General features: G+C 45.5%; 1 protein-coding gene across 5 annotated transcripts in view; it reads left to right on the forward strand.

Moving 5' to 3' along the window:
* Positions 1 to 24,669, forward strand: part of ERN1 (endoplasmic reticulum to nucleus signaling 1) — an 83,648-nt gene that overhangs the window by 8,346 nt on the left and 50,633 nt on the right. For 2 of the 5 annotated variants that reach the window (XM_057714650.1, XM_057714649.1), the window contains exon 2: positions 16,817 to 16,937. In XM_057714650.1, the coding sequence (XP_057570633.1) occupies positions 16,817 to 16,937 (121 nt within the window). The other 3 variants (XM_057714646.1, XM_057714647.1, XM_057714648.1) reach the window with 3 other exon arrangements.

The raw sequence follows: 24,669 nt of genomic DNA on the forward strand, positions 1-24,669 counted from the left end.
ACATGATTTCCCTAGTTAGTAGACTAATTCATAATTATAATTCAAGCCCACCCTTTCCTCCAGTGGATTATTTTCCCTCTCTATTTCAGATGAGGGGATCTTTGTTTGTCCAGGCTGCGGGAGTGTTTGTCATGGAAACCGGATTTTTTTCATACATTTTCTGAACAAACAGTGCCATCAGATCCCTCGAACCTGACATTATCATTGATCGCCAGTTGGGTCAGAGGAGTTTGTTGACCACAGTAACTCAGATCTCCTTCCTCTTAAAGCAAATGACGCGTGATTCCTGAGGAGCCTCCGGGAGTGAGAGAAACACCTGTACAGGGGGCCACAGCTGCAACTGGGAATGTGATACTTGAGGCAGTGCCTCTCCACCCTGCTCACTGAGTCACCTGGAGTCACTTAAATACCCTATGCCGAGGCCCCCCCACCTCAGATGAATGAAATCAGAATCTCTAGGAGTGGAGATTGGCATTCTTTCTTTAAAAAAAGAAAATTTTTTTAAAACCCAGGTGACTCTAACATGCAGCCAGGTTGAAGCCATCAGGTAAGTCCTGTTCCTTAGTCTTAGACACAGCCAATGTGTCCACCTGTGCCCCGTGACACCACAGAGCCCTGGACCAGACCAGAGCCAGCTTTGGGCTTGTTTTCTAGGAAAGTTAGGATGGATAACATTCTGCTAGTTCGTGGCAGAACTAGAAATAGAGAACCTACATTGTGTGCTTTCTCGTACACTATGTCGCCCGACTTTTAAAGAGCAAGTCATTCCAAACATGGATATTTTTTCTTTTGAGTATTAACTACTGAATTTGCTTTTTAAAAAATCAGCTTTAGCTGATAACTGGCCTCATATTCAAATACACTTAGTTATCGAATTATAAGATGTTTAGAATTATTTAAAGTTCCACTTATGCTTATTATTATTATTATTTGCCCTCTCCATACATTAAGAGGCCTAAGGAATCCAAACAATACTGTTTTCCAGGTTCCTTCACATACGCTGGTGGGTAAAAACCATCCTTCAAGTTTGGAAAGAGCCTTCTGTAGCCGGAGTGAAGTAGCTAAGGGGAGTGGGTATGGGAGACATTTGTGGAAGGAATAAGTTGGAGAGTTAATGTACAGGAATGAAGCTGGTAAACAAACAGGGACTTTCTCATCAGGGTGAGAATGTGTATGTTGAAGCAGATCGCCGGAGGGCCCAGTTTGTGATGCCCTCCTTCCCGTTTCCGAGTGAGAGCTGGGTATCTGGACATTCACTGGCCTCGCAGCCCGAAGGGTTTTTACCGCAGGCGCACTGTTGAAAAGCCGCACCGCAGAAGGCCCTGCAGGAGATGCCCATCACTGTTTCAACCGCTGCACCTCGGTTGTAACTCAGAGTCCTAAGAGCTGGTGTAGAAACAAGAGGAAACTCACTTCTAAAACTCACATGAACTGGGCTGGACCAAATCTAAACTCTGCTGGAAGCTTGTTGACAAAGGTCCGTAGAATTGGAAGATCATTCTTTGAAGTCAGCCTCTTTTTTTTTTTTTGGCCACCCTGCAAGGCTTGTGGGGGTCTTAGTTCCCCAACCAGGGATCGAACCCAGGCCCTCCACCCCCACAGTGGAGGTGCAGAGTCCTAACCACTGGCCCTTCGGGGAAGTCCCTGAAGTCAGCCTCTGAATGGGGCTCGGCATCTGACCTAACACCTGGGTTGAACCCCGGGCTGGGGGCGACGTTTCCTGTCCAAACTTCACGCGCAAAGGAAATCCCGAGCAGCAGCTCCAGTTCTGCACGCATCAGTAGCTAGATTGGCATCGCGTGTCATTTTAGCTGTTTCGAAAAGTCGTTTATAGGCACAGTCTTCTGTTTTCGTATGTGTTTTGACCCACAGGATAAAAATGTATTCTTTCAGCGAGTGGGAGTTGGGAGGTGAGGGGTTGGGCACTGGGAGACTTTGGACAAATGAGTTATTTCCCCTCTGTTCCTCATCCCTAAAACAGGGCCATGGAACTAGACAGTCTCTTCAGTGAGCCTGTTTCCAAAGGTCTTCGAATTAGGAACCACTTAGGTTAAAGGGACAAGTGCCCTAGCTGTACTGTTTCACATTCCCTCTTAGCTGGGTGGGGGAAGGTGGGGGGGGAGGGGCTGCTCTGCTTTGAGCCTCCCAGCTCCCCAGCTCCTGAATGTAGTGGATCCCATCAGTTCATCCACCAGTTCATCCACTGGATTTATTGAGTACATATTATATGCCAAGCACTGTTTGAGGGGCTTGGGACACATTAATGAGCAAAACAAAGACTCCTGCTCTTGTGAAACTCCCATCTACTTGGTGAAGACAGGCAAGAAACAATAGCACGATAAATACATAAATATAAAGAATGTGGGAAGGTGATAAAATCCTGTGGAGAGAAAGAAAAACGTAGAGCAGAGCAAGGGAGATGGGGGCCTGCAAGTTGCCCTAGCAGTGGGCTGTGGTTTCCCCAGGCTCGGCTTACTGGTCCTGCAGGGCCCAGCAGAAGTGTAGGCCTTCCCTGATCACCGGGCCCTCCCCGCACACCCAGCGGTATCACGTCACTTAGCGTTGGGGTCTCTACCCTCGTTTGTCCTTCGGTTTGTTTCTCATCTAATCTTCAGGAGGACTGGTGTTGACCGCTCGTATGTTTGCAAATCCTGAGCAAAAATGGGGTCTTGAATATAACTGTTGTCAATTTTTAATGATAATATGACAAGAGAAGGTTTAAAAATCTGTCATGGAAACCTGAGAAGCCCCTGTGACTCAGGGAACAGAGCCAGCAATTCTTTGATTTTTGTGATGGTTCTGCTCCCAAGTACACATGTGATGTGTGTGTGTGTGTATACACACATATATATATACACATATATTTTTCTTTTCTTTACAAACAAAATTAAATAGTCTTTATATTGTGGAATATTTATAAGATCTCCAGATAAACTCAAATACTGCAAAAATGGTGTGAAGCCGGGTTTGGGGACTCTGACCTCGAGGACACGACCTCGCTCTGAACGACCCAGCGACCTCATCCAGTCGTTGTGTTAGGGTTCATTTTCCACTTGCTATGGTGTGGTTTTGCAAAGAGGAAAACGGTTTTCTTTACACAGAGAGGTTAAGAACAAGTTTATCTGTAGTTTTGGTACTCGAGCTGGGGACCAAACCACAGTTGCCTCTAAAACCAGCCCTACGTCATCTTTATCTGATGGTTCAGTACTTGGAAGTCTCCGGGGCTTTCGGGGCAGGGGGTGGGGTGTGCGGGGGAGTTCAGTCACTTATCTGATTTGTGGTTTGGAGAAGAACAGAGATCTCCCTTTTGGTTTAGGAGATGGTTGGTCTTAGAGTCTATAGCAAGTATGTGTACTCGCCGCGTACTCAAGAGTCACCCACCTCCTCCCGCATAACGTTAGTCGATTTCTATGGTGTTTCATTTCCCCACCCTGAACCTTAAGTGAATCAGAGTATTACTAATTTCCAGTGTTGCAATAGTTCAAGATAAGTGGAGACACTGGGGTGTTGCAAGACCGGGATTGGGCATTGTGTTCAAAGGCATCAAGACTTCTAAATGCTCTCATTCTTATGTGGGTTTGGGGCATGTTTTGTTTGGTTGGGGGCCAGAGGAATCTACAGTAAGGCCTGAGGAGAGGTGAGGACCTGCTAAACCATGGATCGTCACGCTTCTGAGCTAAAGGGCACATCCAACCCAGTCTTCTTACTTCATAGAATCGGAAACTGATGCCCAGAGAAATTTAATGACTGGCTCAGAGCCCAAACCAGGACTCATATCCCTGTGTCCCGTCTCATCTTCCTTCAGCTTCATTTACCCAAAAAACATCTGTTGAGCACATGCCAGGCTCATGGGGATACCTTGGGGTTTTTTCTTACGTTGGAGTTTTAAGGATGATTAGCAGCCTTTGGAGTTGCATGAACACAGGCCAAGGAGTGAGCAGAAGGCCTGAGCAGGGAAGTGTGTGCTCAGAACCTTAGGGAACTGCTCTGGGCAGGGCCTGGGCGTGCTGCCAGGCCAGCTTCCGGAAGGCCTGCTCACAGCACCTGCCATCTCTTCCCCTGAATTGCACTGTTTCTCTGCTAAGTGGTAAACTCCTTGAAGGCAGGACTCTTATAGGCCTTGAGCCTCCAGTGCCTCCTGCGAAACAGGACCCTACTTTCTGTGTATCTGTAGGAGCAGAGAGTCCAGCTCGGGGGTGGGGTTGAAATAAGTGAACCAGCAAGTAAGTTGGACGTAGAAGTCAGCCAACAGGAAGAAGCGTGAACCAGGGAGTGCCTGGAAGAGATTGATAAATACCACACGTCCCTGCCAACCTACCTGAGTAACGTGAGCCCGTGATCCGGGACTTACCTCCATCTGCAGGGTTAGTGCCCCCTGGATTTCTGCCTCCTGTGGCGAGAATAGCCGTGGGGGTGCCTGCAGGTACTGCAGAGAGGGAGCACCCCAGAGAGGAAGAGGGGAGGAGGGGGCATGCTTCCCTCCTGGGCCTTCCGAGGGGGCTGTGTGATCCAGTGCATGGGGTCTGGACAGAGAAGTCCCTCAGATAAGGGGTCTCGAAAGCCAGAGACCAGGTGTTGGAGGTTGTTCTGTAGGCCACATTTCATCACAAAGACAGTCTTATATATTAAACTCGCCCATGAAGCTTCGGTGTGTTAATGCTCCTGTTCAGGTGTGAACCAGCTAAGCAACACCAGTCTGACGTTGGTGTAAATGAAAACACCAGAAAAGACTCACCTGGGGTGTGAACACAGACAGTTCGGTGTTATCTAACGCTTCACCTTCGAGGAGAGTTTTTCCCTCCGGGTCTGCTCTACACCCACATGAATAGCATGCCCTCCTGCTCTTTCTGTGAGCTGCACAGGAAGCAAATAAAACAGGGATTTTGTGCCTTGTGCCATACAAATACACATTCGGCCTTCTTTTTCCTTTTTTAATTAAAAAACTTTTTTTAAAATTTTTGGCCACATCACGTGGCTTTCGGGATCTTAGTTCCCTGACCAGGGATTGAACCTGTGCCTCCTGCAGTTGAAGCGCGGAGTCCTAACCACTGGACCGCCAGGGAAGTCCCCACACACTCAGCCTTCTATCTGCTTCCCCAGCCCCTCCTTGTCCCATCCCCCCTCTGCTTTCTCTCTCCAGCAGCACTGGCCTGTTAGGTCCTCAAACACGGCAAATTATTTTCAGTCTCAGGGCCTTTGCACAGGCTGTTTGTTCTGCCCAGGACATTCTTCCCGTCCTTCCCCCCTACTTCCTGTAGATCTTACCTCGGATGTTACTCCTTCAGAATAACCTTTGACACTGTGATCCATGTCCCCTCAACACGAGACCAGATCAGCTTCTCCTGTTATGCTCTTATGGTTCCCAGTACGTCTCTTTCATAGCACTTACTGCAATTTGCCATTCTGTTTATGTGACATTTTTACTACTGTGGTCCCTATTGGACTGTAAGCTCCATGAGGGCAGGAATCAGATCACTGCTGTGATTAGATCCTAGGGCCTTACACAGCTCTTGATTAATCAGCATCATAAGAACCAACACTCATGTGATGCTCACTGTACACGGAGAGCTTTTACACATATTAACTCATTGCACATATTAACCCAACACTCCTTTGAAGTTGGTATTATTATTGTCCCCATTTTACAGGTGAGAAAACCAAGGCACAGGGAGGTAAGTGACTGCCCTTCTAGCAGCCACATTATACTGTCCAGGCACTAAAAATGAAGCTTAACAAATATATGTTGAATTAGTTTAGCATCTTCAGAAAATGAGGGCTTCTATGTAAGTGAATTTTCAGGTAATTCAAATACAGTCCTAGAACTTGTAACACAGTACCGTTTGGTGAAAACCTTTTCAGCAGTTATACTTTTCTTCCTTCTTAAACACCACAGGCCAAACATATTTTAACCTTGTCTTAATTATTCTAGAATGTCAGCACCAGCTCTCACACTGTCGCTGTCTGCCCACGAGCGTAAGAGCTGGGGAGCAATTGAGGTCTGGGACAGAGTGGATGATCAGGTTTTGAGTTTTGTTTACTTTCTGATGGTATCTTTGGCTAGAACCAATTTCTTTAATAAAATGATCTTCCCTAATAGTTACGTAACTCTTGTCTTTGACATTCTTAATATTTATTTTGCTTTCCGAGCATTCAAAGGGATATTGCTGTTCCTCAGTTTTCAAAAGAAAAACCAGATTTGGAAGCTTAGCCACCTTGCCCCGCAGTTCAGATGCCCATGGAAGACACTCTTCTGACCTAGAGACGTTGGCAGTGAGGTTGGATGACCTCCAGATGAGGCAGAAGCCTGACGAGGGTGGTGACTTCAGGAGGAGAGGCCGCTGGGAGAATGGAGCCTGTTGGCAGCAGGGCGTGTCCTATTAAAGCCTGTCCCCTCTCCCCTCCTGGCCGTGGACAGCTGTTTTTCCTTTCTTCAGAGGGAGTTCTGTCCTCCTCGGTGTCTGGAAGGGCTTCTTCCTTGAACCCAAAAGCTTGATATTTCCTTGCTGGTAATTCTTTCCTGCTCTCACTTCCCGCCTACCCTTGATGAGCTGGAGGAAGCAGCATCCTTCCATCTCGGCCAGTTTCTCAGTCCTCAGTTTTCACACCACAGCTCCGTAGGTTTGGTTGTGCCAACACAGTCTTCCAAGCAGTTTCTGACACTTTCCTGTCTCTGTCCAGATGTGTGAGAGTTGCACTGAGATGTTTACATTTGCCTCTCAGAGGAGCCTAGAAAATAGAAACCTATGCTGAGATTATGGAAATCCCGTGGCATAAGGTTTTATTTTTTATTATTTATTTATTATTTGTTTCAAAATTTGTTGACTTATAGTTGATTTATGATGTACTAGTTTCTGCTATACAGCAGAGTGATTCAGTTATACATACACACACACACATATATATACATTTCTTTTCATGTTATTTTCCATTATGGTTTATTATAGGGTATTGAATATTGTTCCCTGTGCTATACAGTAGGATCTTGTTCATAAGATTTTCTTTCACATGAAAAAGTCAATATTCAGACTGGTATTTCTTTCCTTTTTTGCGAGCATCTTACTCCTGCTTAGTGAAGCAGTCACGGCTCACTGCATGAAGCTCATTGGTGTATGTGTGTCATTAAAGTGGTCCTCACTGTTCAAAGGAGTTGTCCCGTGCTAATCAGTAGTATGCGTTTCCTTGGCTCTGGCATTAAAAGAATGACTCGCTTCATCAAAGGAATGGCCAGCGGCCACTGTGTCATCATCATCATCATCAAAGAGCACTTTTTTTAAACCATCAGAACTGGGCTGGATAAACGTATTGCAGGAATTTTCTTTTATGGTGGTCAAGGCTGTGACCTTTGACTTTCTATGATGTTATCCCCGCCTACTTAGATCTACAGTGGGATCTCAGGAATTTTTATCCAGAACATTTTTTAAAGACCCCACCCTGTATAATTTGCAGTGGCTTCTGGTACACTGAGTGTCTGTGTAGAATCTACAAATTACAACGATCCTACCCGCATATCAGAGCAGAGTACTGATCTCCATCTGCCCCAGCAGGACAGCGAGGGTTGAGCTTCAGGCCTCAGGTAATTGAAGCTTACGTTTCTCAGAGAACCATGATTTAAAGCAGTGAAATTACAGTGTGATGTAGTGGGCAGAGGACCAGAGGGGAGATGGAGACCTTGGTTCTAGTCCTGGGTCTACAGTTTGCTGCCTGCGGTGCCTTGGGCTAGTCACTTCACCTCTCTGGGCCTTGCCTTTCTCCCCTGTGAACTGAGAGGTTTGGGTGAATGCTCCCCTTCAGTTCTTTTCACCTCCGAAGCAGCATATCCCAGAAGCCATAACAGTCCTTTCTGTTTGATCTGTGTTACATGGAAACGTATGGACTTCAGTGACCATCAGCTGATTGGAGAGGGGAAGGTGGCATGGTGGACTGGGCCAGCAGGGCAGTGGATAATCTTCAGATGTGCTTCAGACTAGGGCAAGTCAGCCTGACCAGGTAGCTCAACCTCAGGCATATTTCATAGTGTTTGACTTCCATCATAAAGCTTGGCAACATCTGGCAAGCATAGGTGGCAATTATGTCATAGAGTTGTTTGTAGGTAATTTTTATTTAACTAGAGCATTTAACCACTTTCTACTTGGCCTCTTCTGTTCCCCACCCCCCCTTCCCCCCGAAAAAAGAAATCTCTCACCAAGTGTAAAGAATAAAATTGACAGTTTCAGATTAGTTGCTATTATCAGGACTGAAAAATTAGGTATCTGAGTCTCTCCCCCCCCCCCCCCCCCCCCGCTGTGGGGTTTTTGTTCAAAGACTACCTAATTAATAGGTTTAATTGCAGATGAATATATGCAGTCAAATGGATCAAATCTGGCTTTTTGTAAGGCTGGTAGTCTCCTTATGAATTTACGGTCTAAGTCAGACCTTTATTTAGTTTGTTTACGACACTGCTCCGTTAAGGTAAGTGAGCCTAATAGGTTTCTCAGTTTTTACAAGGCCTGAATTGCTGCTGTTTATCTTCAGTGAAGACAACAAAATAACAGTGGCAATACGTGCATTCTGAATCTCAACCATGGGGCTTCCCTGGCAGTCCAGTGCTTAAGACTCCATGCTTCCATTGCCAAGGGCACAGGTGCGATCCCTGGTTGGGGAACTAAGATCCCACGTGCCACGTGGTGAGGCCAAAAAAAAAAAATCTCAACCACTAAATGATGGTGAAACCTTGGGTTTTAGTTTTAATATTTATAAAATGCTTGAGGATCCTAGAGATTTGATGCCACCCTAAGAACAAAGGCTCGGTTCCTTGTGGTAAAGAGTTTCCAGTAGCACCTTTCACGCCCGAATATATTTCCTCCTCCCCTCGTGTCAATATAAGTTGATGGCAGAGGGACCGAGAAGGCAAAGGGAACTGCCAGCTGCTTGAACTTAGACGCTTAGCCTGGGGCCTCAGAACCAGTTGGGGAAAGTATCTTAACCTGTTGTGAAATTAGCCTACCTTTCCTCTCAGGACGAAAGCAGACCGTATGAGGAACCTTTTATCAGGTCCATTAAAGGAGTAGGCTAAACCACCAAAGAATTGTGAACTGTCTTGGGTGGTGGTTAATTATACCACACGCAAGAGTTGCCACAAATACTAATTTAACTCTCTCAGTTGCTTAGTTTGGAAACCACACAGTGCTTTTCAGGTAGGCCCTGCCCCTTACTGCATCCCAGCAAGACCCCTGACTCCCATCCAAAGCAAATGGCACGGTTACCTTTATTGACCTAATATCAGGAAACAAAGCAACTGATGGGCTAGGTTAGAAAAGGAACTATGTGGTTGGTGGAGCACTGCTGACCTACACACAGGTAAACAAAACGTAATAGAATTTGGAATGATTTTGTAGTCAGTTGAAATCGTGAAGACATAAACACAAAAGTCTCTTAATATCACCAGTGTTTTAACTCTTTGTAATCTTGAGTCTACTGAGTTGGGATAAACCCAGTGAGGTTTCTGTGGCATTGTGTACAGATGGCTCTATAGAAGTCTCCACATCTGGAGCTGAGTGCTTTACTGTTGGATCAGGTGTGTAAATGAGGTGGGAGGTGGGGAGCAGGGTTTGATGAGAGTAAAAATCGTTGTTGTATCTGTCTGATCAGGCCTTTACCTAAGATAACTTCAAAGGAAGGCCTTTTGGAGCTGCTAGTTTAGCCTGCTCTCCTGATCATTATGAGAATACTCATGTGGGCTTTATTTTTCAACAAGAGAATGTAATGTAGTGGGGGTGTGCTGGCATTTACTGGGCACCGATTTCCATCTTATGCTGCTTTGGTGAATTCCTGGTGGTTTTTTGGTCATCTTTGGGCACAGTCTTCTATCATGCGGCCAAATGGCATTAGAATGACTACTCTGCTTGGTAGTTTTGTGAAGCAACCGGAGTTGCAAATAGCCAGGCTTTGTTGAAGTTTACAGCCTAAAGTAGATAATATGGCTGCTAATAGAATTGTAGACACAGATGTCCTTTTTTTTGAATGTCATTTAGTGCCCACCAAGGGACTATGTTACATAATACTGTTTTGAGGAACTTCGTGCTGAATTACATAAGTTTCCTTTTTTTAAAAAGTTTTGATGAGAAGCCCTATAGGACTAGTATCCGTTATGGCACTCCAGAAAGTGTTTTACCCATATCTCTTAAAATCAGCTCACCCATCCTGTGGCTTTCAGCTGATTACAGCCGGCAGAAGGATCCAGTCTGTTTGCCATTAGCCCTCACCTCTAGTTCTTATCCATCAGAAACTGCCTCCCTCGCCACAGCCACACATGCATACGTGCAGTCTTATTTTCTCTTCCCTTTAAGGGCCTTTGGCGTTGGTACATCCGCCGGCAGAGCGTGCCCTTCTCACCTCCGAGCATTGCTGCTAAGGTTAATAATGATAAGCTCTGATTCCCTAGCACATTCTAATCCACTTGCAGTTTATTATTCTGTACTTGGTGATATGCAATTTTAATTGTTTTCAAAATTTCACGTGTCCTAAGTAGTAAAACAGAATAGCTTGGGAATCTTCCCTATGTAATCCTTCCCTCACTTGCGTACCTGTTTTAAGTCTTACCTGTAATACCGTAATGTGTATTCGTCCACCTACCAAAAGTCACTTTACCTTCGCTTTACCTCTGTGGCCCGCTGTCCAGTGCGTTTGAGCCCTGGCAGGGAGCCCTGCACTGCACAAGGCAGACTGGTTGTTGGTGGCAGGTTGTCGGTTCCAGGCATTTAGGTGCAACACACTATGTTGTGTGAGGATATTCTGCTGGAAACATGCCAATAGCCTTGCTAGACTTATGCAAATATTATATTTTTAGTTTGGAGGAATAGTTTTCTTAACCTTAAGTAAATAAAACTAAAGTGAGGATTACGCAGTAATCCAGTGAACATTGAAGAAAAATTAGTTAAAACAAAAACCACCAACAACCCAAAACCCCAGCCTCTCAGCAAATCCTGGAAATCAGTGTGATACTCCTAAAAGAAAAAAATATATATCATTTTGTTATTAGGTTATTGTATTCTAGTATAATTAGAAATGTTTTGGTCTGTTGGAGTGGGGGTAAGAAGGGGAGAAGCTTCGCAGGAATGATTTTTATTTTAACTATTTTTACTTCTGCTACACTAGCACACTAGCACTACAGGGCTGACATAAATTGAGCTTTTGGAGATGGGCACTTGGGTTAGACCTGATCAGTTTGCACGCCACCTGAGAAGTGTGTGGCTCTCTTGTTCACCGTGGTGGGTCTTCTGTGTGTGTGCACAGCTTTATTTGTGGGGGTAGGACACACTGGTTTGGGAAATAGAAACGATACTGCAATACTCAAATGCAGATCACTTGGGAAAGTTGGGTATGAGACACATGCGTGCCTGGCCCCGCTTCATCCCTCTGACTTCGAGGTGAAAGGTCTGTGCCAAGTTTATTAATCTTTTTTCTGACCCTTGTTACTAGGTAGTCCGTTAACCCGTGGGCTGGTTCTTGAAATACATATCTGAAATGTTAGAACTGTGTTCCTTTGGGAAATGCAGCCTTTTGGAAAACCCTGGTGGGGAGCACGGGGCTGCCCTGTGTTCTGAATCTTAGGGCAGCGTGCTTCCTGCTGTTTTTCCTCGGGGGCCAGAGGGTGGGAGCAGGCACTTCAGTGATAGTCTGGCAGCAGGAACCAAACCCTGGCTTTGCTGGCTCTTCTCCTCCAGCTGCCGGTGAGCCACCTCTGGCCTGACGCATCCCAAGTACTAGTTCAGAAATTGGTGGGTTTGTGTTAGAGGCGGTTTCGTTTTTGTACTACCTAAACACATATCTGTCCCTTGTGTCTGTAGTGCTCTTTACTGAAGACTTGTTCTAAACAAAGCTATTTCAGAATCGTTTGAGAAAAGACTTTTTTCTTACCTGAAATACAAGCAGTCGAGGTAATTAATGCAGGAGCAGCTGACAGCTGAGTTGAGAATATTAGTGAATGAGGCTGTCGACGACTTGCTGCCTTTTAATCGTCTCTGTGTGAGCAGTTGGCAGCTGCTTTCACTCACGGCTTTGTGGGAAAGGCAAAGCAAGTGGTGCATTTTATGAGTGGTGTAGCAGGTGGACTTGCAGAAATCTTGCTTTGTCATCAGAATATTCAACATTAGGATCCAGCCCTGGAATTATGTTTTCACAAATCCAGTCTTGGCTGAGCAGGGCGGCAGTGAGGACTGTTTTTTTACCACGGAATTAATGTAAGTGAAGTAAGCTGATTTTACAGACACCCACTTCCCCAGCATCATCTGGCCCGAATTGCCAGGCTCCGTGGTCCTCAGACTGGGCATCTCCAGAATTGTTATGTCAGGGTCACCTCGTGTGAGAGGGCGTATGTGGCCAGACTTCCATGAGGACCAATTAGCTAATGGATGTCTTGTTTTGGGCTAGAGTAGATGAGCCATCACTGCCTCTACAACGTCACTGCGGTTACTTTTTTAGAAGTCACTGTTAAAACCAGGAGTGTATAACCCACCAGTTTGAAAATTGAGTCAGATTCCAGGTAGGCAGTGTGAAGCAGATCTGCAAGATCAGCCTTTTCTGTCTGCTTTCAGGCTCTCTGGAGACTCTAGGGCCTGCTGCTAACTCATCCATCGCAGGGAAAAGGCAGGACCAACAGGGTGCAGGTGATATGCAAGGTCATTACTGTGAAGCAGTGTTTTTAGATGTTTAGGTACAAATAGCTCTCAGCTGTGCTCAGTATCGCACAAGGCATCTAGAAGCTTATTGACGTCACGTGAGTTACAGCAACTATATCTGAAGGCAAACATTTTCATGCTCTAAAAAACGCCCAGGGGCGGGGGGAAAGGCAGAAATTTTGTGATATTAATTTGCCTCATGAGAGAATAACACTGTTCAAAGTGGCTTGTTCTAATTTGAAACTGTCAGGAGCTTCAAAGAAGAAAAATCTGTCGGGTGTGATAGGGTTTGTAATGTCACTGTGGATGCTGTGATTAATTTAGCACTCTCGGTTGCTAAATTCGACTCCTAGCCAAAGCTGCTCTTTCTGAGATTTTTAGAAGACCATGTTAGTTATGTGATTAGTGTTTTATTTCGAGTCATCAACCAACCATAGACAATTGCTCTTCCTGTGGTTTCCAAGATGCTCAGACAAGGCAGGTGGCTTTTGTTTCCACATTAGTAGTAGAGCAGCGCTGATATGTTTTAGTAAATATTACCCCCTTTTAATATTAATACTGTGATAAGATGTATTTGGGGGCATTTAATTAATTATAGTTGTACTATAGGCTTTAATAACAACAAAACTCTTCTATTCTGGACGCATATTCCCTGACCGGGAGACCTCTGTGTTTAGATCTAAACTTCTGTCCCTTGTTTGGTAGATATCAGTGATCAAAGGTGATCGGGTTGCCTAATATCCTGAGGTGGAAAGTGCTTCTGGAACTTAGGGGCTCGCTGAAGCTCCTTTAAATCCCAGTTTGTCTTCCACCTGCTAACTTGTCCATCTCCTTTGTATTTTATGAAAAATTCATTGCATTATTACATGATCATATTATGCATAATTTTTATTTAAAAAATTTTTTTAAGTCTTTATTGAGTTTGTTACAGTATTGCTTCTGTTTTATGTTGCGGTTTTTTTGATCTTGAGGCATGTGGGACGCTAGGTCCCTGACCAGGGATCAAACCTGCACCCCCTGCGTTGGAAGGTGAAGTCCCAAACACTGGACTGCCAAGGGAAGTTCCCTGAAAATTTTTAAAAATAGAGGAGAAAAAACTATGGCTATAATTTTGCAATATTTTTGCCATCTTTTTTTCTCTATATATATTAAACAGCCGTGTGTGTGTGTGTGTGTTTGTTTAGGACTGTTTCAGTCTCAAGGCACAGAAACCTAGTTCCAACTAGTTTAAGTAAAGAGGGGAATTGATTGCATGGATTAGGTGTCCCTGGGCCCAAGGACAGGAGCTTGGACAGGCCTGAGGAGCCGTGGAGGCCAGGGCCTCTCTTCCAGCCTTTCAGACATGTTTCTTCTAAGTCTTCTTTCTTTTTGTCTTTGTCTTTCTCTCTCTCATCCAGCTTTTTCCACGTGGCAGAAAACATATCCACAGAAATCTCCCAAGTTTAATTTCGTAGTACCTCATCCACCCAGATTGTTCAGCCCCATTCTGGTGTGATTCCCAAGACCTAAAAATGGTTGTTCCTGTGGTAACTATTTGACAGATGGAGGGGATTTCCGCCTGTTGGCCCCCAGATATGCGTACAGCTTCCCTTCTCATTTACTCAGGCTCACGTTGCCCCCACCTAACTTAATCCAGCCGCCCCACATCAAGCTGCAGACCCATCCCCCTTCTCAGTGGGAGGCAGCACCCCCCCCCCCCCCACCCTCGCCCCCGCCAGTCCCATTTAGCTCCAGTCCTCAGCGGTCGTCACAGGGCCACTGTTCTCCAGGCCAGGTGCTCTGGGGGATGTGTGTTCCTCTGCTTCAGGTGTGAGCAAGTCCAGATGAGGCTTGTCACCATCAATACCCCATGGACTAAAATAACTTTAACACCCCCGAAATAGTTGGTGTACAAGACCTTTGAATTCTGCCCAGGGCACACACCACCCTTGGGGCTTCTGTTTCCTGAGTCGGCTTGTACTGAGACTGATTGCCTAGTTGCAAAGGTGGAGTTAGAAGCAGACTCTTCTTCCTCAGCCTTCAGGCTTTACATGGAGAGTAGGCTCAGTGGCAGCGGTGAGGCTTGGTGGTGTTTCCCTCCTTCTGGGTGAGGGGCCCTGGCCCCGGGGAAAGTGGAGGCTGGAACTTCTTCCTCTCCAGGCCAGATAGAGGCAAGAAGTGAGAGGAGGTTCTGGCAGCTGCTTCGCCCCTTTGCCAGGGGGTCTCCACCTTGGAAAAGGAGTGCAGGGACTGGAGTGTTTGTCCTGCCACCTCATGCTGCCCTGGAGAGAGCCGTTGATCAGACTTTCCCTTTTGAGGGATTAACTAGCGTCATCCCGACTTTTACCGAGAGCGACCAGGTATTGTGGGGTCAGGCTACCATGCACAGGTAACCCTCCAGTCTTAATGTTTTATGCTAAAAGCCAACCATACTCCTGTATTTTAAAAATAACATTTGTGCCAAAATTCAAACTGTCACAATATAAGCAAGTTGCATTGGCCTGTTTTTAATTCAAGACCTATAGGAACCAGCTGATTGGTGGGACAGTGTAGTGACAAAGGAAGAGAAAATCTCATTACAGAGTGGCATTGCTGAGTGGACCCAGACTTCAAAAGGGTGTTGTCCTAGGAAACCATACCGGCTATTGCCTGCTTATACGTGGCTCATACAGTCACACATGGCTGTTCCCGTGGAAACCATGTGGGTGAGTGTACAGTTCCTAGCAAAGCTAGAGGATGGGCAGGCCAAAAAAAAACCCCACAAAAACTGTCCAGTATAATTATAACCACAATGTACATTAAATTTTGGATTATATATATATATATACATATATATATATTTTTTACAAATTAATTTATTTATTATTGGGCATTGGGTCTTCATTGCTGTCTTCATTGCTGTGCGCGGGCTTTCTCTAGTGGCAGTGAGCAGGGGCTACTTCATTGCGGTGCACGGACATCTCACTGCTGTGGCTTCTCTTGTTGTGGAGCACGGGATCTAGGCGCACAGGCTCAGTAGTTTTTGGCACGCGAGGTCCAGGGCACAGGCTCAGTGGCTGTGGCTCATGGACTTAGTTGCTCTGTGGCATGTGAACCTGTGTCCCCTGCATTGGCAGGCGGATTCTTAATCACTGCGCCACCAGGGAAGTCCCTGGATTCTATATTTTTCACGTGATAACGTGTATGAGCATTTTTCTATATTATAGATTCTTCCAAGTGCTGTTTTAATAATTACATAATATTCCATTGAGTGTGTCATAATTTGTTTTAGCCATTTAGAAGTTCAGGTCTTTCTCTTTTTTTGTGTGTGTTTATAAATGGGTTGTAATGAGTATCATTGTGCAAAGAGCTTTTTCCATATCTGGAGTTATTTCTGTAGGATGTAGACATAGAACTACAGTATCAAAAATGTGAGTACTTTTATGCTTTCCAGAAAGATTGCACTGACATAATTTTCATTGCCACCAACAATGGATGAGAAAGTGAATTTCACTACCTTTACCTATTTTCTGTAGAATTTTTTTTATTTCATTAAGCATAAAAGGTACATTTTGATATAAATTGTATCTTGATTATAAGATTTGGCTTATGTTTTTTTATACATTTTTTGAGTAACATGTCTCTCAAAATCTTAGTGTTTTATTATTAACTCCTTATAGAATGAAAGCTATTTTTCCTATTTTGCTTTAAACATGTCCCCCTAATTCCTTGCCTTTAAAAATTTTGTAAGTACACGTGGGTGTGTGTGGGTGTGTTGGCATCCTTCTTTATCATGGAGTCTTGCAAGATAACCAGGTTTGAGAAAGTAAAATATAACCAACAGAAGGAAGTCAGAAAGCTGAGCATACTTTCTCCATCTATTTCAGCGCAGGCTGGCCTTGGATTATTTCAGAAGGCCAGGGATTAATCCAGTCCCTGACATGTTAGGTCATAAGCCCGTGTGCAGGAAGGATCGCTGCTCAGATAGAATAAGGCAACCTGGTTCTAGTCCTGGCCCAGCTGTTGTCCAGACACATGCCCTTGATGGGAACTTTGGCTTGTCATCCTTCGTCTCTTCATCTGTAAGGTGGTGGATTTTAGAAAGATAACTTCTGTGGTAAGGGAGGGGCCTGTTTGTGGTTGTACCCGCCCATGGTGAAGAATCATATTGACCACGTAGATCCTTCTACCTCTCATTGCAGATTTTTGGAAGTCCTAGCACTGTGACACTTCCTGAAACCTTGTTGTTTGTGTCAACCCTGGATGGAAGTTTGCACGCCGTCAGCAAGAGGACAGGCTCGATCAAATGGACTTTAAAAGAAGGTAATTTGGATTTGGTCCTGGGGTGACATGGATATTTGCTCAGCTGCTTCCGAGGAAACATTCCAGAAAAGGAGAAAGGCAGTTATACATTATTTGATAAAATGAAAAAGGATAATGGAGTCAAGGAGAAGAGAGGAAGTTGTACTCGAGGGTACGTTTATGGCTTGAATTGTGATTATCTGCTTTGTGCTTCTGTTGAGACAAGCTTTATCTTTTTCATTACTATGTTTGCTTCTATTCAGATTTCATGTTTAAATGGCTCTAGGCTTTCCTATTAATAGTTCCCGCTGGTTGGTCTTTACGAAGACATGCTGCATGAAATTTTTTTTTTGAGTTCTAATGATTAGAATCTTGTAATCATAATTACAAGAAGGTATCTTCTCTAACCTCAGATTACTTATTTGTTTTAATAGAGGCTGAAATAACTGAGGGCTGTAAGCTCTGACATCCATCCAAGTTAGTCACTTTATTGGCTCTTTACGTTGAGGGAAGTAGAAGACAGAGGTTGTTTCTCACGTAATCTACCACGCTTCCTTTTATGATCGTGTCTTCCTGGTGATGGTTGGCAGCGTGGAGTCCCTACAGCTGGGAAATTGTATTCAATTCCCAAAGTAATTTTCCCAGATAAAAGCCAGGCAGACCCCAGGACTGGGGGCTTTCAGAGTCACCTCTATTATTCTGTCCTGTCATAATTCTCCTTTGGCCCTAAATTTGGGTCTGACTGGTATGTTCCCTTCCGTCACTAACCTGTGACTCACTGTTCTCAGAGCACAGCAAGGGTTTTTCCTTCATTAACACAATGTTCCCAAACAATCTTTTAGATGGAAAAATATTGGCGTATATCAGAAGGCCACACCTCATCTTGTCGATTCAGCAGCAAGCCTAGTTACCATCCGTAGATGCTGGCAGCTGGCGGCCGCTCTGCCTTACTGGCTGGGCCTGCTTGGATCAGCAAGGACTTTAAGTGATGGCAAGGACCAGGTCTCTCAGGAGTGAGGGGCCACGAGAAGATGGGAGACCCTGGTTTTGGCAGTGCAATGCAGGCTCCCAGAATATTATCTGTGCTCTTTCTCCTCATATTTAAGCAGAGTTCTTTATATTTCAGAATTTCTGATTTTGTCCAAAGATGAAAATCAACAAGTCACAAAAAGATTGAGATAAACATTTTCACTGTTAGATGTTAGGGCTGGTCCCTCAGTTTCAGTATTCTCAGGCAGGGCATTTTTGCCCCAAACCACTTCATTCTTCTGCTTTGCTTTTCCCTGTGTGTATTGTTTTAAACTGATATCCAAGTCTTAATTTCTGCAAGTAGCCTTTGCTGTATCCTGCAAAACTGTGTCCTGCCTCGTTTGTTACTTAGCCAGACATACCAATCAATCTGTTCTCTCCTGTGACTTAGCGCTTAAAGAATTTGCCTCCTTTTAAATTTAACACACGTTTAGAGAACTTAGTCTGTGAAAGATACTGTATGGGGCACAAAGAAGAAAAAGACAGCCCCTGCCCTCCAGGAGCCCACAGTGGGGAGGGAGAAACGACAAGGACACAGAACTTCAATGGGGAGCAGCCTTGCAGTGGCCACAGAGAGGTGCTACGAACTGCTGTGAGCCAGTGTCCAGCTTGAGGGGCAGGAAGGGCTCCTTGCGCTGGAGCCGAGCTTTGGTGGAAGCACTGAATTTCAGTCGGGAGTGAGGCCTGGAAAGGAACAAAGGAGGCACCAGGTCTGGGGTGTGGGGACTGGTCCTGTTTGGGAGGAGCTTAGGGATGGAGGTGCATGGAGGGAGGCAGAGGGGATGTTGAGCCCCATGGTACCTCTGAGGCATTTGTACTCGAGTAACAGGAAGTTAGGAGCCATTGACTCAGCTGAGAAGGTGAGTGACTCAACAGGTACTCTGCTTCCAGATTAATCCACAGCAGTGCGTGGGACAACTAGAGATGTGAGGCAGACCTGAGAAAGGGGGGCGGGGGAAGGGAAGAGGTGGAAAGGGTGAGAGGCGTGCCAGAATTAGAATCCAGAGAATTTAGCAACTGCTTAGGTAGGCAGAGCAGGGAGGAGTTAAAAGACACTGAAAGGCAGAATTAGAGAAAGCTGATTAAAGCCTAATAATTTTTTTTAATTAATTAATTAATTTTAGTTATTTATTGGCTGCGTTGGGTCTTCATTGCTACACACGGGCTTTCTCTAGTTGCTGCGAGCGGGGGCTACTCTTCATTGTGGTGTGCAGGCTCCTCATTGTAGTGGCTTCTCTTGTGGTGGAGCACGGGCCCTAGGTGCGTGGGCTTCAGTAGTTGCGGCACATGGGCTCAGTAGTTGTGGCTCACGGGCTCTAGAGCACAGGTTTAATAATTGTGGCGCACGGGCTTAGCTGCTCTGTGGCATGTGGAATCCTCCCAGGGCAGGGCTCGAACCCGTGTCCCCTGCATTGGCAGGCAGGTTCTTTACCACTGCGCCACCTAGGAAGTCCAAGGCCTAATAATTTCAAGTAAATGAAATTTCAGTATGTTCCAAGTCTCATTGTTTTTCTGAGAATAAATTGGCTTATTTTAATTAAATTCACCCCTGGGTACCAGTATCCTCTCTCTCTCTCTCTCTTTTTTTTTTTTGGCTGCATTGGGTCTTTGTTGCTGCATGAGGGCTTTCTCTAGTTGCTGTGAGCGGGGGCTACTCTTTGTTGCACTGCTGCTCCGGCTTCTCAGTACAGTGTCTCTCTATTTCTATACAGAGATTAAAGATGGGAACATATAGAGACGCTGAGTTTTCAGTTTAATTTTAATCTTGCAATTATAACTCAAGATTTCAAAATTGGTATTTCTAAACCATTAATACATAAGTAGATCATAAAGGTATCTATCCAGATACTGTTCTAGGGCCTGAGGATACAGCAAAATCCTTGCCCTCCTGGAGCTTTCATTCTATGGGTGAAACGGATGAGGAGGTAAAGTATATACATAGCGGTGGTAAGAGCTATGGAGGAAAAGGAAGCAGGGAAGTGGAATAGGCAGTGCCATGTGGCCGGGCAGGTGGGCAGGGCTGCAATTTAAAACAGGAACACTCCACTGAGAAGGTGCCAAGAACTCCAGGGGGCAGGGGAGTCTTTAGGCACAAGACATGGGTGGGGTGGGGTCAAAGGTGGGTGGTGCTTGGCAGGGAGAGGAAGGGCAGAGCAGTAGGAGCAGCTGAAGTGGACTAAGTAGGGGAGGAGGGAGAGGTGCACAAGAGGAGCTGGGAGGCCAGCAGGTTAGGGATGCAGTGCTCCCTCACTGAATATATATGTTTACATACATATATAATTTTTAAAATTGAAGTGTAGTTGATTTACAATGTTATGTTACAGTAAGTCCCCTACATACAACCTTCAAGTTGCAAACTTTCAAAGACGTGAACGTGCATTCGCATGTCCAGTCACTTAAGTTTCTTCACGTCTGGTGTACATTGTCACGTGCGTGCATCCTCTATAAGTGGCTGTGCTTTTGTGTACTTTGCTGTACAGTACTGTATAGAGTACAGTAGTACAGTATCTTCATCTCAAGCCCAGGATGTCCAGAAGCAGGTGTAAAAGCAGCAGTGATGTAGTTGGTACTACTGTACTTTTCAAGGTACTATATTGTAAGATTAAAAATGTTTTCTTTATTTTTTGTTTGTTTTTTATGTATTATTTGTGTGAAAAGTATTATAAACCTTATTACAGTACAGTACAATATAGCCAGTTGTGTTAGTTGGGTACCTAGGCTAACTTTGTTGGACTTTCAAACAAGTTGGACTTACAAACGCGCTCTCGGAACGGAACTCGTTTGTATGTAGGGGACTTACCGTGTTTCAGGTGTACAACATAGTGGTTCAGTTTCTTTTGGTTGTCCGTTTTAAATATTTATTTATTTATTTGGCTGTGCCGGGTCTTCGTTGCGGTGTGTGGGATCTTTCAGTTGCGGCATGTGGGATCTTTAGTTGCAGCATGTGGGATCTTTAGTTGCTGCACGTGGGATCTAGTTCCCTGACCAGGGATCAAATCCCGGCCCCCTACACTGGGAGCGTGGGGTCTCAGCCACTGACCACCAGGGAAGTCCAGTGGTTCGGTTTTTTTTGCAGATTATATTCCATTATAGGTTATTATAAGATGTTGGGTACCATTCCCTGTGCTGTACATCTGTATGTATCCCTTGTTCCTTATCTATTTTGTGTGTGGTTGGTTAATCCCGTACTCCTAAGCTGTCCCTCCCCTGCCTTCCTCTCCCCTCAGAATATTTATTGTCCCCACCACTGCCTGAAACGCAGTTTATAGACAGTAACCTACACATGCACACGGTTTTAAGAAGAGATCCATTACCCAATTTATAATCTGAAATAATAGGAAAGTAATTTTTAATCACATATATGTAATGTAACATGTGATGGCTCAGACATACGCTGATACATGCTGACACTCCACCCATGATTGAATGCTGTGTCTGCTAATGCAGACCAACAGAAATGCTGCAGACTGGGATGGTGACCGGATTTCCAAGAAGGGGAACAATTCTTTTAACATTCCCAACGAAAGAAGTACATCCTTCCTTGATTGAGACAGTAGTCACATTTTGAGAAGATTCATTGTGTGAAATTGTGCAAAGTAGTGGTTTTGTGCTCTTATGTAAAGCAGTTTAGGTTGTGGGCTCAGATAATTATTAAAGGTTTTTGTCCCATGTGAGAGTCTGGTGGGACATCAGAGCAGCCTGCAGATATGGGGTGATTCTCAGCTCTGCAGGGCGGTCTGGTGCTCCTGGGTGCCTCACCGCCCAGTGCCTACTCATCGCCCGGTCCCTGTGACCACCAGGAAACGCCCTCACAGGTTTCCTGAGCACTGCCTGTTGAGCAGTCCCCTCCCCAAGGAGACCACAGGTATAGGACCTGGTGGCTGGTGTTAAGGATGTTGTTTTTTTCAAAGCCATTGGAGGAATCTGAGCAGAAGTGTGATACGCCCTGGTCTTATGGCCTGAATGTTTGTGTCCTCCCCAAATTGATATCTTCCCCCCTAATGAGATGGTATTTGGAGGTGAAGCCTTTGGGAGGTTACTGAGTTTAGATGGGGTCATGAGGGGGTGCCCCCGTAATGAGATTAATGCCCTTATAAGAAGAGGAAGAGACCAGAGCTCACTCTGTTTCCACCACGTGAGGACACAGTGAGAAGGCAGCTGTCTGCAAGCCAGGAAGGGGACTCTCACCAGGACTCAGCCGTGCTGACACCCTGATCTTGGACTTCTAGCCTCCAGAACTGTGGGAAATAAATGTCTGTTGTTTAAGCCACCCAGGCCATGATGTTTTGTTATGGCAGCCTGGGCTAGGACACCTGGCCTCCACTTCACAGGACCAGCAGGTGCTGTGTTGAGGCTGAACTGACCGGGCCAGGAGGAAGCTACTGCACCAGTCTGGGCGAGGGAGTTTGGGCCTGAGGAGTAGTGGAGGAGTCAAACTCAAATGGAAGAAACTTGCTGATGCAGACAGACACCTTTAAGTGATCAAACTGGGGTTCTATAGAATATAGACCTGTTACTCCATTTCATGGTTTCCTAACTGTTCACTTTTTTTCAGAGGCCAACAGACTGGGAGTATTTTGTTGTTGCTGTTGTTGTTTCTTTGCACAGAGTGGTTTTGGCAGGTGCTTTTGGTCCTCAACCAAACATGTGTCGCTGTTCCCAGAAACGGAGATTTCTCGCACCACAGCAGCAAACTGCACTTAGTACAGAAAACAAGTTTTATTTGTTTTCAGAAACTAATTTGAGTCCTGGCATTTTACCTTAGGTGTGATTGTTCTAAGCTGTGATTTTGTAACTGTGGCAGCACCACTGTCTGTCTCTGCAGATTTCACCAGTGAACATGGCTGAGTGCATTTCATTTCTGCACTCCCAGCTCAAATACAAACTGAGAATGTTGCTGTCATGTTTTGCGTTAGATTTGTTTTACACAGCTTGCCTTGGCTTGGAGATGGTAAAGAACTTTTTCTGGTATTGCCACGGCTGGTTTAGGGCTTCTTACACTTCCCTTGAAATACTAGTTAATGCGATGTTCGACACTCAAAAAATCCTCACCAAGTGGCAGACTAGTCTGTAGCAACCCCACCCTCATTCCCTTCCATCTCCTTTCCAGTAATAGTAGGTGTGGAGGACTGGGTTTTATGTATGTATGTATGTATTCCTCGAGGCAGGCGGCGTCTTACTTCCAAGACCAGGGATCGAACCCATGCCCCCTGCGTTGCGAGCACAGAGTCTTAACCACTGGACCACCAGGGAAGTCCCAGACTGGGTCTAATTTAGAACCGTTCTTTACTAACTATAAAAATATGCTGCTCTCCCAGCCAGACAGGTCTAGACTCCTGAGATGTCCCCAGAGTGGTTAATATTGGAGATTCCTTATGAGGGAAGGATTAAAACAAAATCATTTGAAACTTGAAGAAAATCTTCCCATATGACTTTCTAACCGTGCACCTGTTTTCCTAATTCCTACCTGTGCTGACATTCACGGCGCACGTGGGCTAGAAAAGAGTGATGCTCTGCTTCCTTGGTCACCGTGTCCTGTCACATGGATTCATGAAGGGTCTCCCAAATCTGACTCCTCCTCCCCGTCCCCCTCGCCAGTGGCTGAGCCCCGCTCTCGACATCCGCTTCCTGGATTCACACGACAGCTTCCTGACCGCCATCCCCGCTGCCTGCCTTATGCTCCCGTTCACCGAGCACGTGGCCCTCAGACAAAGCCTCTAAAAAGATTGCTTGGACCATGCTGCGCCCTCTGCTGAAATGCGCTTGGCGTTGTCTGCGGCAGTGTGTGGTCTGCCCACCCTTGTTCCTTGTCCACGAGGAGAGAAGCACAAGCAGTGTGTGGTCTGCCTCATCCATGGTGGGTTGGAATGTTCAACAGCTGGCTCTTCACCACAGTTAGTCTGAGAAGCACTGGACCCCAGGATGAGGTCTGAGCTCCTTAGCACATGTGCAGGGCCCTTCACAGTGGGGCTGTCTCCCACCTCGCCAGCCTCAGCTCCTCGTTGCAGCCAGAGCATCCTCTCCAGGTCTCGGAGACGTCGGGCCTCTGTTTATGCCCCTTCCCCGCCAGCAGCCAACAGCGTTGGGCAGGCCCCTGTTCATCCGTTCCTCCTTTCACAGCTCACCTCCTGGACCCCCGCCTCAGGGTGATGCCTCACTCATCGGGCTCCGGAGGCACTTCGTTGAAGCCTCTCTTCTGGCACTTCCTGCTTGCTGTGAATTTTTGGTTACATTTGTCTTCCTACTGGATTTCTGACTCCTTGAGGGAGGGGTCTCTGGACAGCAAGGGATGCTCAGTAAACTTCTGAGACACCCAACCCTGACTCAGGTCCCAGGGGACCCTGAGAAACAGGTGAGGCTGGGCTTTGTCTCCTTAAGGTGCATCATCATGGAAGTTTCCAGTTCCAACTTCTGATCTTGAGTTTCACGTGGCTTTTTGCGACTTTCTGCAGTTGGTTTTCTCTCCTGTCCTTCAGGCAATGCACACGTTCCCTGAAGAGTCAGAGATCTGTCCTCAGAGATTTGAAGGAAACATGAGAAGTGAGGTTGTGAAAAGAGATGATATTTCATTAGTAGTTCTGATCTGTTTTCTCTTAAGGAATTTTCTAAGCTTAAGATATGCATCACTACCTTTCTCATTGCTTAAGCACAAAAAAAGGTGTTTATTTGTTCTCCATTGTTTTGGAGGACTGAAAATTAAGTTTTTGAGAGAGGCTATGAGAGA

Source organism: Hippopotamus amphibius, chromosome 17 (genome assembly GCF_030028045.1).
Source record: "Hippopotamus amphibius kiboko isolate mHipAmp2 chromosome 17, mHipAmp2.hap2, whole genome shotgun sequence".
Taxonomy (NCBI): domain Eukaryota; kingdom Metazoa; phylum Chordata; class Mammalia; order Artiodactyla; family Hippopotamidae; genus Hippopotamus; species Hippopotamus amphibius.